This window comes from Squalius cephalus (assembly GCF_949319135.1).
Source record: "Squalius cephalus genome assembly, chromosome: 3".
Classification (NCBI taxonomy): domain Eukaryota; kingdom Metazoa; phylum Chordata; class Actinopteri; order Cypriniformes; family Leuciscidae; genus Squalius; species Squalius cephalus.
In genome coordinates, this window is record NC_137124.1 from 7,374,723 (window position 1) to 7,388,585 (window position 13,863).

A 13,863-nucleotide genomic window follows, 5' to 3' on the forward strand; every position below is an offset into this window, starting at 1 on the left:
AGGAGCCAGACCCAGCGGGACTCGCGAGACACATGCAGTTTTATTTATTAACCGCTAGAGCGCTGAAAGTTGCATAGTGTACCTTACATTTTTTATTCAATCAATGTGCTACTTGCCATTTCTTTGTAATTATTTGTGAAATTTACTAGTAGATTCAGAGTGAAAACAGTTCCTCCGGCAAGGGTTTTCAGTATGAGATGATGTGACTGCAGCGTTTAGTGAACCCTCATTCATTATTCATCAATATGAACTCCAGAATTTACTGGTGCAGCAGAAAACACTGATATTTACGTCCATCCACATTTCCACCAGAAATACACACTCAAACCTACACACACACACACACACACACACAGAGACACACATGTACACACATGTACACACACACACACACACACACACACACACACACACACACACACACACACACACACACACACACACACACACACACACACACACACACGTCTGTCTTCCACACACACCTGCTGACTGGCTTCCTTTATGAACTCAAAACATTCAGGGAATGTTTAGCCTCTCTCACACACACACACACACACATTCTATACTGTATGTACTGTATGTATGCTCCTGTAAAGAGCCATTCAAATGAAGCTTAAGATGGATTTGAGAGCCATGAAATCAATCATCAATCACTGAACATCCCTGAGTAATTTCTTTTCAGGATATTTGATTTATATATGCAGAGGCAAGATTAAATCTCACAGCCTGTCAAGAACATCGCAGAATAATTTTCTAAAACTGCATTACTTGTTATTAAATATGACCAGGACAAGCGAGGTTCACGCATACATTTTTCATGTGTGTGTAATTCTCTCCCACTGTCCCTCGTGATTCACTCTCTCACCATCAGCTTCAACACACACTCGCTGCATTTCTGCTTCTAATGTAATCTCAATGAGTCCCAGATGAGACAGACAACGTGTGTGTGTGCGTGTGTGTGTGTGTGTGTGTGTGTGTGTGTGTGTGTGTGTGTGTGTGTGTGTGTGTGTGGTGTGTGAGAGAGTGAGTGAGAGAGAGAGAGAGAAAGAGAGAGATGCATTAGTGAACACATTTGGGTCCTAAAGAAGCCCTGTGTTTTTGTTCTCACGCTCATTCATGCATGATGCACATCGGCTATGTGTGTGTGTGTGTGTGTGTGTGTGTGTGTAGTATTTGATGATGATATATTTAGCAGTTCAGGATTATATTAAACTTCTGTGAGTCCTACTGAGTGTTAAGTCTGACTGCACTGTGTTGTTGTATTGTTCACGAGTGCATGCCACCCCCAAATAAAATCTGTGTTTTTACACATGTGCCACAGTAGCAACATCCCACATAAACACTAAGACGCATGAACATGCTAATCATTCAGAGCCGTGGTATTTCTCAATTTGAACTTGTGATGTAATTTGCTGCATTGCATTATGCTGTCAGTACAAATTGTGAAAGGATCCTTGGCTTGCGGTGTCACCTCATTACCCATAATGCCACTTCACTGAGGTTATTTGAAGAGTGTATAACCTGCCCTCCCCCTCATCTCACACACATCCGCACAATAACTCCCTTCGAGACACTGAAATGTGATCACACCTATTGCCATTGTGAACGCACTACAGTAGAGCACAAGAGGAACAGATTACCCATGTTGCCTGAATACGCATTCACTGTTTCTGAGAAGCACTTCACCGCTTTATAATTCTCACACACACCATTTCTCACTCTAGTCTGTTTACTGAGCAAAGTTCATGAATGGTTTATGGCTACATTTGTTTCAAATCGCTCTTAAAAATAAAGCTCCCAAAGGGGGTTTTCACAGCAGTGCCCTAGAAGAACATTTTAACCCTCGAGTCTTCGCACATCGGTCAAAAATGAAAAAAAAAAAAAAAAAAAAAATTATATATATATATATATATATATATATATATATATATATATATATATATATATATATATATATATATATATATATATATTTTAAGGAACTATATTTTAGTTTGATAATATTTTTTCATTTAATATTTTGTATTTTTAGGGGATTTTATGGTACTACATTATATTTACGCAGTAATTATAATCCATTTATTCATGTTTTGAGCACAGATCTGAACTGCAGATCTTTCATAAGTCTTGAATGCTTAAAGCACAGACTGAAGTTTGATCTCTTTTTAAAGAACACACTTGGCAAATTATTGCTGGAGTGAAAAAAGTTTAAAAAAAGTCAAAGTTACAGAATTTTACATTTATTGTTACGAAAAATGCACAAAATTACTATTACTATAAAAAAAATTGTTTTCAATTTCAAAAACACATTTTACTGTAAAACTGCAAGAAAATCAAAGCCATAAAACTGCAAGAAAATCAAAACCATACATAAATCTAAACAAGTTGTGATCCAAATTTGAGATATCAAAAAATGAGCTTTCACTAAGATTTTTTTTGGCAGCAGAACCAATTGTTTCCACCAGATGATATTCGTCTCCCATTCATTTCCAATGTGCTCATTTTTGACCATGTGACTATTTTTTTCAGGACCATTTAACCTTTTCGAATCATGACCATGATTTTGTGTGTGTGTGTGTGTGTGTGTGTGTGTGTGTGTGTGTGTGTGTGTGTGTGTTCACATAGCAAGTGCCAAAACCTTTACCAAGTTTCGTACCATTCCGTTAAAAAAAAAAAAACAAAAAAAAAAAACATCAAAAATGCCCGAAGAGCATCAGAGGATCTTTTTCCACTATAAAGAACCTTTTGTGCACTGGAAAGATTGCATGGAAGATGAAGGTTCTCAGTGGAACCACAGATGCCAGTAAAGAAGCTTTTAAGGAGTGTGACGTACCTGGAAGTGGAAGATTCCCACATAACTTCCGTCAAAGTCCTGTCCGTGCGGCACCACGCGGTGCAGGAGGTTATCGTTCAGAGTCAGAGACGCGATGGCCGCCAGCAGCCAACAGTCACCTGAGGACACACACCACACATGAGCTTCAGTGAAGGCAAGAGACGAGATGTAAACACTTGGTCAAAGTCCCCCTGAGATGAAAGCTCACGTTTTTAATGTTGTTTATATGTCTATGTGAAGTTTTTAAAATATGCTTTAAGACAAACCATGTGCAAATTCATCAGTCGACACCATTGCTGGGTATTTTCTCCTTAAACTGTCTAAATATCAGTGTCTATGGTGTTTTGGCCCAGTTTTATTTCAGTACAGGTAATTGTGTACATAAAACACAGCTGTCTAACTAACCACGAGTCCACCAGAAATGGTCTTTGGTGTAATGAAACGCCTGTCTAAAGCCCTGTTTACTCCTGGTATTAAGATGCGTTTAGGTCGATCGGATCACAAGTAGACGAGGGAGACACATTCCCGTTTACTCCTGGTGTTTTAATCCGTCTCTTCTGTCCACTTTCATCCACTTCTGTCCTGATTTCTTCAAGGGGAGGGTCTATGGGCGGGTAAATGTACTGGCTTTTTCAGATCTTTCGATCTAATGGACAAAAATAAGCTTGTTTACGCATGAACAAAACATACGGAGATCATCAGTTTTAGCCGTAAGATCAGCCGAACACTGTGAGTGTGTTAGAAATCAGCCGAACGCTGTGAGTGTGTGTTAGAAATCAGCCGAACGTTGTGAGTGTGTGTTAGAAATCAGGAATGGAGAGAGAACATTGTGTTTGATATGTTTTTCATCTTCAAACCAAACTTGGTTCTTCAGTCGACAGAGTTTAAATCTCGTCTGTATAACCTCTTCTCATAATGTTACGCATGAGTTCAGTAGACGGAGAGCAGACGAGCTTCGATGACCTGATATTACAAGCCAGAGAAAATGTAAATAACCTCCATCAGGTTCAAGGAAATCTGATATAAAAGAGGGAGAGTCACATGTTTGTTTAAGCTTTTACAAGCACAAGACTAACATCAGCAGTCACTGTGTGTGCTCCACAAACATCCTGACCAATCACAGCTCTTCCTCACGCTTTTACTCGTTTAAACACAGTATCCATTTATGATTTACCCATAATGCATTATCTGCGTGGCTGCGAGACAGCAGATCTTTATTTAATGACCGCAGAGCTTTAATTATGAACGGGGCTCTGAGTCTGGAGTAAACATTGCAGTGCTTTACTACTCCATGTGCCTTCCTCTGTGAAATACAACACGGATAATAATCAGAAATGTTTCTTGAGCAGCAAATCATCATATTATAATGATTTCTGAAGGATCATGTGACACTGAAGACTGGAGTAATGATGCTGAAAATTCAGCTTTGATCACAGGAATAAATTACAGTATACTATATATTCAAATTGAAACCAGATATATTAAATAGTAATAATATTTTTGATCAGCCATTGGTCTAGTGAATGTTTGGTTGAGGTTGCGTGAGGTAAAGTCCTGGACAGACTGACCCAGAGCTCCCTGACAGATGTCAGTGCGAGTCGCTCCATCCACGATGAACTGGGGGCGCGTGCAGATCTCCTGAAGCACACAAACACACGGAAATTACATTTGCATTTACACACGGAAATGAGGCAACATTTGGCCTCTCACACACACACACACACACACACTCTGGCCTGTCTGTAAGCTGTGGGTGATGAGCAACGTGTGGAAAGACTGGGTGTGTCGTTCAAATTCAAACTCATGTTCGGTTCATAAAGGGAGGAAGGAGAAACAAATGTAAAACGAGATGCCATTTTTCCTGACAAATTGTTCCAGCTCTTGAACCGCCCATATCAACGAGAGAGAGAGAGAGAGAGAGAGAGAGAGAGAGAGAGAGAGAGAGAGAGAGAGAGAGAGAGAAACAGAGAGACAGACAGAGAGAGAGAGAGAGAGAGAGAGATAGAGACAGAGAGAGAGAGAGAGAGAGAGAGAGAGAGAGAGAGAGAGAGAGACAGACAGACGGGTTAGATGAGGTAACGCATGAACGCATGGGGAGAGAGAGAGAGAGAGAGAGAGAGAGAGAGAGAGAGAGAGAGAGAGAGAGAGAGAGAGAGAGAGAGAGAGAGAGAGAGAGAGCGAGCGATAGAGACAGAGAGACAGAGAGAGAGACAGAGAGAGAGAGTCAGACAGAGAGAGAGAGAGAGAGAGAGACAGACAGGTTAGATGAGGTAACGCATGAACGCATGGGATGGCACAGATGAAGTGTGCAGAAGAGAACAAGAGGCAGTGATGGAGTAAATTAAAAATTAAAACAGATTGAAACTTCTGTTTAGAACAGTCCTTTTCTTGTTTCTTGACATCACAAACTACCTTGTAACCAATCAGATCAACGTGTGATCGTTAACGAGTGGATCTCTGAGCTGAGTGAGTGAGTGGAGGCGGGGCTCATTTGCATATTCATAGAACCGCGCATACTAAATGAGGAAAGGGTGTCAAGTTACATTCAAGATATTTTAAGGCATGAGGATTTTTTTATCAAGGAAAAAAACGTTTAAATATGTCATTTAAGTGATCAAAGATGAGTTTTAAGGGATAAAATGATTGACTATAGGCGGACTTTAAAATAATGCAGTTAGAAGAGAACGAGAGGAACAGGAAGCAGTGATGGCGTATAAAGGAAGTAGTGTGGACAACAAATACAAGACAAACCCATTTGACCCTCAAGACCCAATGGGTCGGCTCACCGTCGGTCTCTTCCAGCGTAATCCCTGCGTCTTGGAGGATCGCGGGCCCAACTCGTTGAAGCCCACAGAAGAGCTGCTGGCTGGGAACAGCGGGTCCTCAAACAGGGTCCTGGTGCGCTGGCATTGGGCCCTCAGCGAGTCGTAATCTTGTCCCAGGAACTTCACGGCATTGTGGTTCTGACCCAAGCCTGCATCCCGGTCCCACTGACTCCGCAGCTTCGCAGCCATTCCCGTGGCGTAAATGGGCTCCATGTTTCGGCCCGCTTTACTTTGGCACTAGAGCGCTAACAGGTGACGTTACCCCAGAGAGCCAATGAGGACAGAGGAAGGGGAAGAGACGAGCCAATCACAACCCAGGAAATGAGGAGTGGAACGAATGTCTTAACTTTGAATGAATGATGTTGGATGACATTAAATCAGAGCGCACAATGAATTCTGGTCCAAGTCCTGGAAACGAGAAGAATTTGGTCTGAATAAAATGAGCTTGAATTATGAACAATTGCATATTTCTTTGACATTTTTCTTTCAGACAAAGACTATTACCACTATTGCAACAAAATAAAGAGAGAAGGTTGTGCTTTAGCTATATATATGTGTTGCTTTATGTATATTATAATTCTTGTGAACTTGATGGGAAATGTAGTTTCTTGTGTTTTCCAGGTAAATGAGTCATATTTTCTAACTACTTTCATCGCTATTCTTAATCAACAGGACAGAAAATGCACACAATCATTCACAATTATATCATGATCAATATCCATTCATTTCCACCATGTTCCCAACCTCGAAAGAAGGAAATTAACCCCTAACTTAGGTGTCGGGTCAGTCTGACCCATTCAGATAAAGGTTAACTTATAATGCTTTTCTTGAAATTTGAAACTTTTCCTAAAAATATATAAATATAAATATATATATATATATATATTTATTTTGATGTACTTTGTTTTGCCAGTTTCTCAACTACCCTCAGAGAGTATTTACATTTACATTTATGCATTTGGCAGATGCTTTAATTCGAAGAAACTCACAGTCCATTGAAGGCGTACATTTGTAACAGGTCACACATGTTCAGTTCTCTGGGAATCACACATGATCTTGGTGTTGTGAGCGTCCTACTGTTTGAGTTCCAGGAAAACACACAAAAGACGTGCTTTTCCACACTTCAAAAACATCTGAAAGTCTGTTTAAAAGAGTAAATGCACGAACACCCTTCCATTCCCTATTGATTTTTGTGTTTGTTTATTTGTTTATTTGTTTGTTTATTAAAAGAATAATAATTGGATTCAACTCGCCTAATATCAATTATTTGGTGAATTGAATCCAATTCAGGTCAATTTAACCCCACAGTAACGACTCTACCCAGATTTTGAACCTAAGAAAATTTCCCACAGGAAACTTTGCCTACGGTACTTAAATATGATCATTCTGACATGCCTCTGAATGCAGAATAAACTAGCATTCATTTCAAACAAAGCCTGAGATCTGCTGTCACAACCTCCATAAGCCTGACCTCAGCCTGCATGCTCAGCTTTAACCTTCAGAATAGTGACTCACTAGCGCTAACATACTTGACAGTTACAGAAAGAACTGTTAATCCTCCAGCAAACTGCAAACATTCATATACTGTCCTATATATGCTCCACACACAGAACAAAACATGATGAATTAGGTTTTCCACAGTGATTTAAGATGTTTCAAAGATCATCTCGAGCTTCAACGACAGCAAAAACATCTGAGTCTATTTCAAAGAGTTGAAAGAGCGATACAGTAAACGAACACCCGCCCATTCCCTCCTATGAGTCAAACCTGTCGTAATTTACCCTCCTCCTCAAACGTCTATCCTTGTTTGGTAAACCACATTAGTGTAGTCTCAGGGCTGAAGCTCCATTTAATGTTTTTTGCTAATGTTAATGTTTTTTATTTAAAGGTGCCATTGCATGGATTATTTTATTATTTTAGAATGTTTCCTGGGGTGCCCTTATAATGTTAGTATGTTTTTTAGATCAAAATGTGTTATAATTTAGAAATAAAAGGCATTTTTCCTAGCCTGATTTTAGCCTCTGATTTGAACACTCTGTTTGAAGGGGCGTGTCTGCTGTGAGACTTCAGTGTAAACACCCACTGCTGTGATTGGCTGCTGTGAGACTTCAGTGTAAGCCTGTTGATCACGTGAATGAATGAAGATCTTATCATTGTAACGCAGTTTCTGCACCCTCACTAATGATTTCACCAATGCAAACATGATGTACGTACAGTAAGAGCTTCGTTGTGCAGTGTAACAGCGTCATTGATTTCATAACGAGTTTTTGCAAGTGTCCAGATAAACTCGCGCTGTGTGATTGACAGCTTGGGCGACTGGAAAGGGATTGTTCTTTGATCGCTATCTGTATATTAATCACAGTTTAAGTAAGATTATTTTCATCCTACTAAGAGAAACGACGTGAAGTTGATCGTTTAGTCACTGGCTTGATTTACTGATGCATAAACAGTATTGAACGACTTTGAGAGAAAGATTATGTCTGAACTTGAACAATTACACATCAGAAATTCACATAACCCACTGGTTCTTCAGAGGCTCGGATGAAGGAACTAAAAAAATACTTTTGTGTTCATTTGTACAGCCAAACACTGAGCAACTGCCATGCTCAGCTCGTTTGCAAGCCATGATGTCTCTCGAGGAAAAATGATTCGGACGATGATTCGGCTGCGCAGTTCCGCCTGGCATTGAACATGGGCTGGCATATGCAAATTTTTGGAGGCGTACATATTAATGATCCCGACTGTTGCGTCACAGTCGATGTTATGTGGAGATTCGCCTATTTTTCAGGGGTGTTTTTCAAAAACGAGATTTAAATAAGAAGGAGAAACCAAAACTCACTGTATGTCATGTCCATGTACTGAACTCTTGTTATTTAACTATGCCAAGATAAATTCAATTTCAAATTCTAGGGCACCTTTAAATGCTGCCGACCCATCATACTTATGTCATTTGTTGTTTGTTATAGTAGTTCAGGCCCGGCCTGTGGCATAGGCGAAGTAGGCTACTGCTAGGGGTCATGGCGAATTCACACGAAGCATGAAAAATTGGCATTATACCCTGCCATAGATAGCATGCAATGTTAAAAAAGTAGACCAAAGACCTCTGGTGCCCATGCAAGAAAAAGATCAAGATGGTTATGGGATGTAATGAATGAACAGTTTATCTAGTAGTTAGACAAGAGTGATGTTCATTATTCTGAAAGCTATCTAGCCAGAGTTAACGCCAGTTATTTTAACCCTAAAATAGCAACGTTTTTAAGTAAAATTCACAGTAAAAAATATCTGCTTTTCTCCCGGTTTTCTATTTTATTTGTGATTATATCATGAAACGTGCCATAGTTTAGAAAGACTTCTGCCATCTACTGGAAAACAAACACTTTTAAAATTAATTTTGAAAATTAAACAGTATGCTAGAGTATGCTCAATGAATACGTGTAAGCATGAATTGCTAATTACTCTCGCTATTGAGTTCAAGCTATGACTATTTTTGTATAGTTCACCATCATCAGCATTTTTTTTTTTTTTTGTATAATATAACGTAACACACAATGGTATCTCTCAATCTCTAGTATATATGCAGTTTCTGTGTAAGTGTATAAACACAAGGACCAGTGGCTAATGCAAGCGGTTCAATCTTGCCTAGGACAGCAAATCAGTCATGATCGTGAACATGAAGGCAGTCCCCATTAAACTTAATGAATGAACTCAATAAACTCATTCAAACCAATGAGAGAAAGTAGAGCAGTGGAAGGGTGTGGTGCGTGAGAGCCGGGGAGAGTATAAGACACGCTGCCAAGAGTGTATTAAACTGCAGGCATGTGTGTGTGTGTGTGTGTGTGTGGATGTTTGCCAGGAGTACAGATGCAGCATTCAGTGCTCGAACAGTGACTTCGCATAAACACACTTCAGCTAAAAAACGGGAAACCCTTTTCAATTTTGCCTTCAGCGATGCTTTTCTCTAAAGCGAGTTTCCTTCTTTGTTTTGTGAAGACCAGTTCTTGCTATTTGTCTCATATCAAATCTCCAAACATCTGCCATTAAACCCCTCTCATGAAACATGTTCCTGTTATCATCGAGATCTGGTGGTGGAGGCGCTCAAGCCTGATGAGCAGAAGCTCACAAACATGCTCAAGTAAATACTGAATTCGTCTCTTGTGGAAGCGGGATCCTCCATTTTGTAGCTCTCTGAAAAAAGGGACAAAGATGACAAAAGAAAAACAAGTGAAGACACATCATGAAACCTCAGTTTTTGAACAGACGCAGTCGACCAATCAGAGAGAGGCTGAAGACGTGCACAGACTGAGAGAAAACATCTGAGGAAAAACGTGACCTAAAAACAAGACCTAAAAGCGTTCCCAAGACTGCGAATGGGAGTCGTTTAATTCACACCGATGAGCCAAATATGTATGTGAAAAATGCTGATCATCTCCTAACATGGTCACATGTTCTCAGAAGATTAGATGATTAGCGAAAAATCAGTTCTTGTAGTGTTGAATGCAGGAGAAATGAGCAAGAATACAGATCTGAATGACTTTGACAAGGGCCAAATTGTTATGGCAAGGCGACTGGGTTAGAGTCTCTGAAACGGCAAGGTTTGTGTGTTGCTCCCGTTCGGCAATGGTGAGAGTTTACCAACAGTGTCTGAGGAGGGACAAACCACAACCCGTCGACAGGGTGTGGGGCGTCAAGAGTCATCGAGGCTCATCAAGGCTCATCGAGGCTCATCAAGGCTCATCAAGGCTCATCGGGGCTCATCGGGGCTCATCGAGGCTCATCGAGGCTCATCGGGGCTCATCGGGGCTCATCGGGGCTCATCGAGGCTCATCGGGGCTCATCGAGGCTCATCGAGGCTCATCGGGGCTCATCGATGCACGAGGGCAACAAAAGATATTCCATCTAGTCCGAGCCAACAGAAGATTTACTGTGGCACAAGTCCAGCAAAATATCAATGATGATTGTGGGAGGAATGTGTCACAACACACAATGCATCGCACTCTGCCTGCGTATGGGGCTGTAGACCAATCAGAGAGCCTGTAATGAATGACCGTCGAAAGCGCCTACAATGGGCAAACGAGTGTCGTAACTGGACCTTGAAGCAGTGGAAGAAGGTCTCCTGGTCCGATGGGTCCCGTTCTCTTTTACATCACATGGATGGGCGTGTACGTGTGCGCCGTTTACCTGGAAGTGATGTCACCAGGGTGCACTATGGGACGACGAGATGTGGATATAAATTTGACACGTGCCACCAACCTAAACACTGTTGCAGACCAACACCCCTTCATGACACTGGGGTTCCCTGGTGGAAGTGGCTCTTTCTGCAGGATAATCTCACTGACACACACACTGCACACACACTGCACACATTGTTCAGGAATAGTTTGAGGAACATGATGAACAAGTTCAAGGTGTTGCCGTGGCCTCCAAATTCTCCAAATCTCAATCCAATTCACCTTTTGCAGGGAGTTTGATTGACAGGCGATCTGACCAATCATAGTCCACAATTCGCCGAATCTGCCATTTTGTCCGACAAAGCGGTCAGGAGAGTTAGTAGATTAACTTCGCAACATTCCTTCTGATGTTCATTCATGTTTATTTGATACTATAAATTAACTAGAAGAAAGAGATGATCGGTTCCCGAGCAGCTTTAACTGAGGATCTGTCAGACGCATTAAACAGCCACAAAACGGTATTTATTGTTTACATTTCTTTAAAAAAGGACCAAATTTGAAAGTTGAGGTAACCTGATCTGTCCTGTCTGTCAGCGCGTAGTCAGTGTATTTTTCACTGCGTGAGAACATGTGTGGTGTGAGAGCGTCCATTGCGGACATAGCAACAGTAACTAAAGGGGGCGGGTCTTTGCGAACGGTAAATTGAGGATCTGTGGGATGTGCTGGGCCAACAGGTTCAGGACCACAGGACACCTTCAGGGCTCTAAAGTCCATTCCTCTGCGGGACGGTGGTGTTTAGGAGACACATGGAGGACCAACAGCACATTAGGCACGTGGTCATAATGTTGTGGCTCATCGATATATCATTTTTTATCATTCAAAATACAGATTTTTGCAATTATGTTTGATGCCATTAGTGGTGCAGAAATCATAATTAAATTAAACATTGCTCAGTGGGAAGCAACAAGAAGCCTCTGTATTCCCTCTGTACTCTTCAATAATCAGAGAAACAGCAGATGTTGAGGTCAGGTCAGGTTAGCCTGCAGGTATTGGGATTTTCTCACACTCACACAGACAGACAACACCCTAAACAACTACTACACTTAATCACACAACTAACACTGTGATCACAGTAAAACATCTGCACGGTTCCTAATGTAAATAGTGGCGCTTCTGATTCCAACTTTTAAACTTCCCTGAATCTGATACGATCACATGTCAATAGTGGCAGAACTCTACAATACCGACAACACTTATCAAGTTACATCCGATTTAAGCCATGATTTTCATACAAAGCAACACGCAATACAAGAGCCCTCTAGGGGTTCTAGTCGTCTCAAAAGACAACTACGGGTTCAGTGTCTTAGTCCAGGGGTTTTCAAACTGGGAGCCACAAGGGAGTGCTAGGGGGTGTGTGGGAATGTTGTTTAGAGAAAGAAAATTAACAATTAATCTATAATAAATAGGCTAATAAGAAAAAGACATTAAAATGATTTATTTATTAATTTATAAAATCATTAAATAACTAAAGAATAAATATAAATTAACAAATAAATAAAACCTAAAGTAGTTATAGGTTTAAATAAAAAATTGATCTTAAATATAATTTAAATAACTTAACAGAAACTAGAAATAATATTTTAGAAATATTTATAACGTTAATTTTTCAGAGTATAAATTGGGTCTTTCTTTATACAAGAACCTATATAGATGAAATTTTAGGATGGGGTCCCTCACACAAAGATGGTCATAATTGGGAATACTTGGGAATAATTGGGAAAAATCCTGTCTTATTAAAGTGTAAGTTCTCCAATGGCATTATTTAATAACAAAAACAAGCACCATGGTACTACCAAAGTGGATTTTAGACAAGAAATAATGGGGCTTCGCTTTCATCACTTTCTGTGTGATCGAAGAAACCCACCCTGACCACAACAGCTGAACCATGAGTGGGTGTGTGTGCGTGTGTGTGTGTGTGTGTGATTTAAAAAGCTTTTAATAGCCAGGGCATGCATGCATTCAGCATCAAACAATTCAGATGTTTTTATGGAGAAGTGACACGAGTGTAAACAGAAAGTATCAACTCTCAGAACTTGACACACATACTACACACATTCACAACCACTATGACGTCAATATATGCATGCAAACGATATTGTATGAGTGTATAATGGCCATAAACAGGCGAGCTTTAGAAACTGCAAAACAAGGAAATGAAGTTCATTCACTTTTAGACGTTTTAAAGTAAAAAAAAAAAAGACTTTTGGCTGATAAGCAATTATCTTATAACACAACCTTCACGTAAAGCATATTTTATATCAACAACACGCGACTAAAACAATAAAAGTGCAACAAAGTGTCAAAGTCTCACTTGCGTGGATGGCGAGAAAACGTTGATTTCTTTCACTTACCTCGTGTCTTGATATGCAGTGCACTTTCGAGTATGAGCAATAATTATATAATCCAGACCTTTTGGTTATTGTTTGGTCCCTCAAACATCTGGAGTTCGTGTAGTTTAACGTCTTTCCACTGATTTTGCACTGCAGCACAAACGCCCTGCGGATCCGCGGCGCGTGCGCAATGTGTGGGAACGCGACGCGATGGGGTCGTGGCGTAGCATCACGTCGACCAATCAAAGAGTGCGTTTAAACGTTCACCGCGACGCGACAAAATTAAAACGCTCCCGTTCGATAAATAGGAGAAAATAACCACAATAAATGTTTAATATATATACAATAGCTCGTTTAAACAAACAAAAAATCATAGTATAAACTTTAAGACCACAGTCCTGACACCATGGTTGGAATTGTTTAAATATACATTTGCATTTCGATATGATTTTGCGTATATCAAAGGCTGGTAGGCTATTAAATAGCAGGAAAGTATTGTTTTATTTCAGATTTTCTTTTCTTTTTTTCAGATGTCAGAAAGACCACCACCTTGAGGCAGAACATGGTAAACGCATCCTATATACTGTATAAACATTTGTCCAGACGAGACGCCAAATATTTCACCAGTATTATTCATCTTATTC

General features: G+C 40.2%; 1 protein-coding gene across 1 annotated transcript in view; it reads right to left on the reverse strand.

Moving 5' to 3' along the window:
- The window catches only part of capn1 (calpain 1), a 31,062-nt gene extending 17,660 nt beyond the window's left edge, over window positions 1-13,402 (reverse strand). The window contains exons 1-4 of the mRNA XM_079865167.1: window positions 13,241-13,402; window positions 5,623-6,069; window positions 4,405-4,474; window positions 2,837-2,955 (exon numbers count right to left, since the gene is read on the reverse strand). Coding sequence (XP_079721293.1) covers window positions 2,837-2,955; window positions 4,405-4,474; window positions 5,623-5,874 — 441 coding nt within the window. The 5' untranslated portion in view covers window positions 5,875-6,069; window positions 13,241-13,402. The remainder of the gene's footprint in view (window positions 1-2,836; window positions 2,956-4,404; window positions 4,475-5,622; window positions 6,070-13,240) is intronic.
- Between the last annotated feature and the right edge of the window lie 461 nt (window positions 13,403-13,863).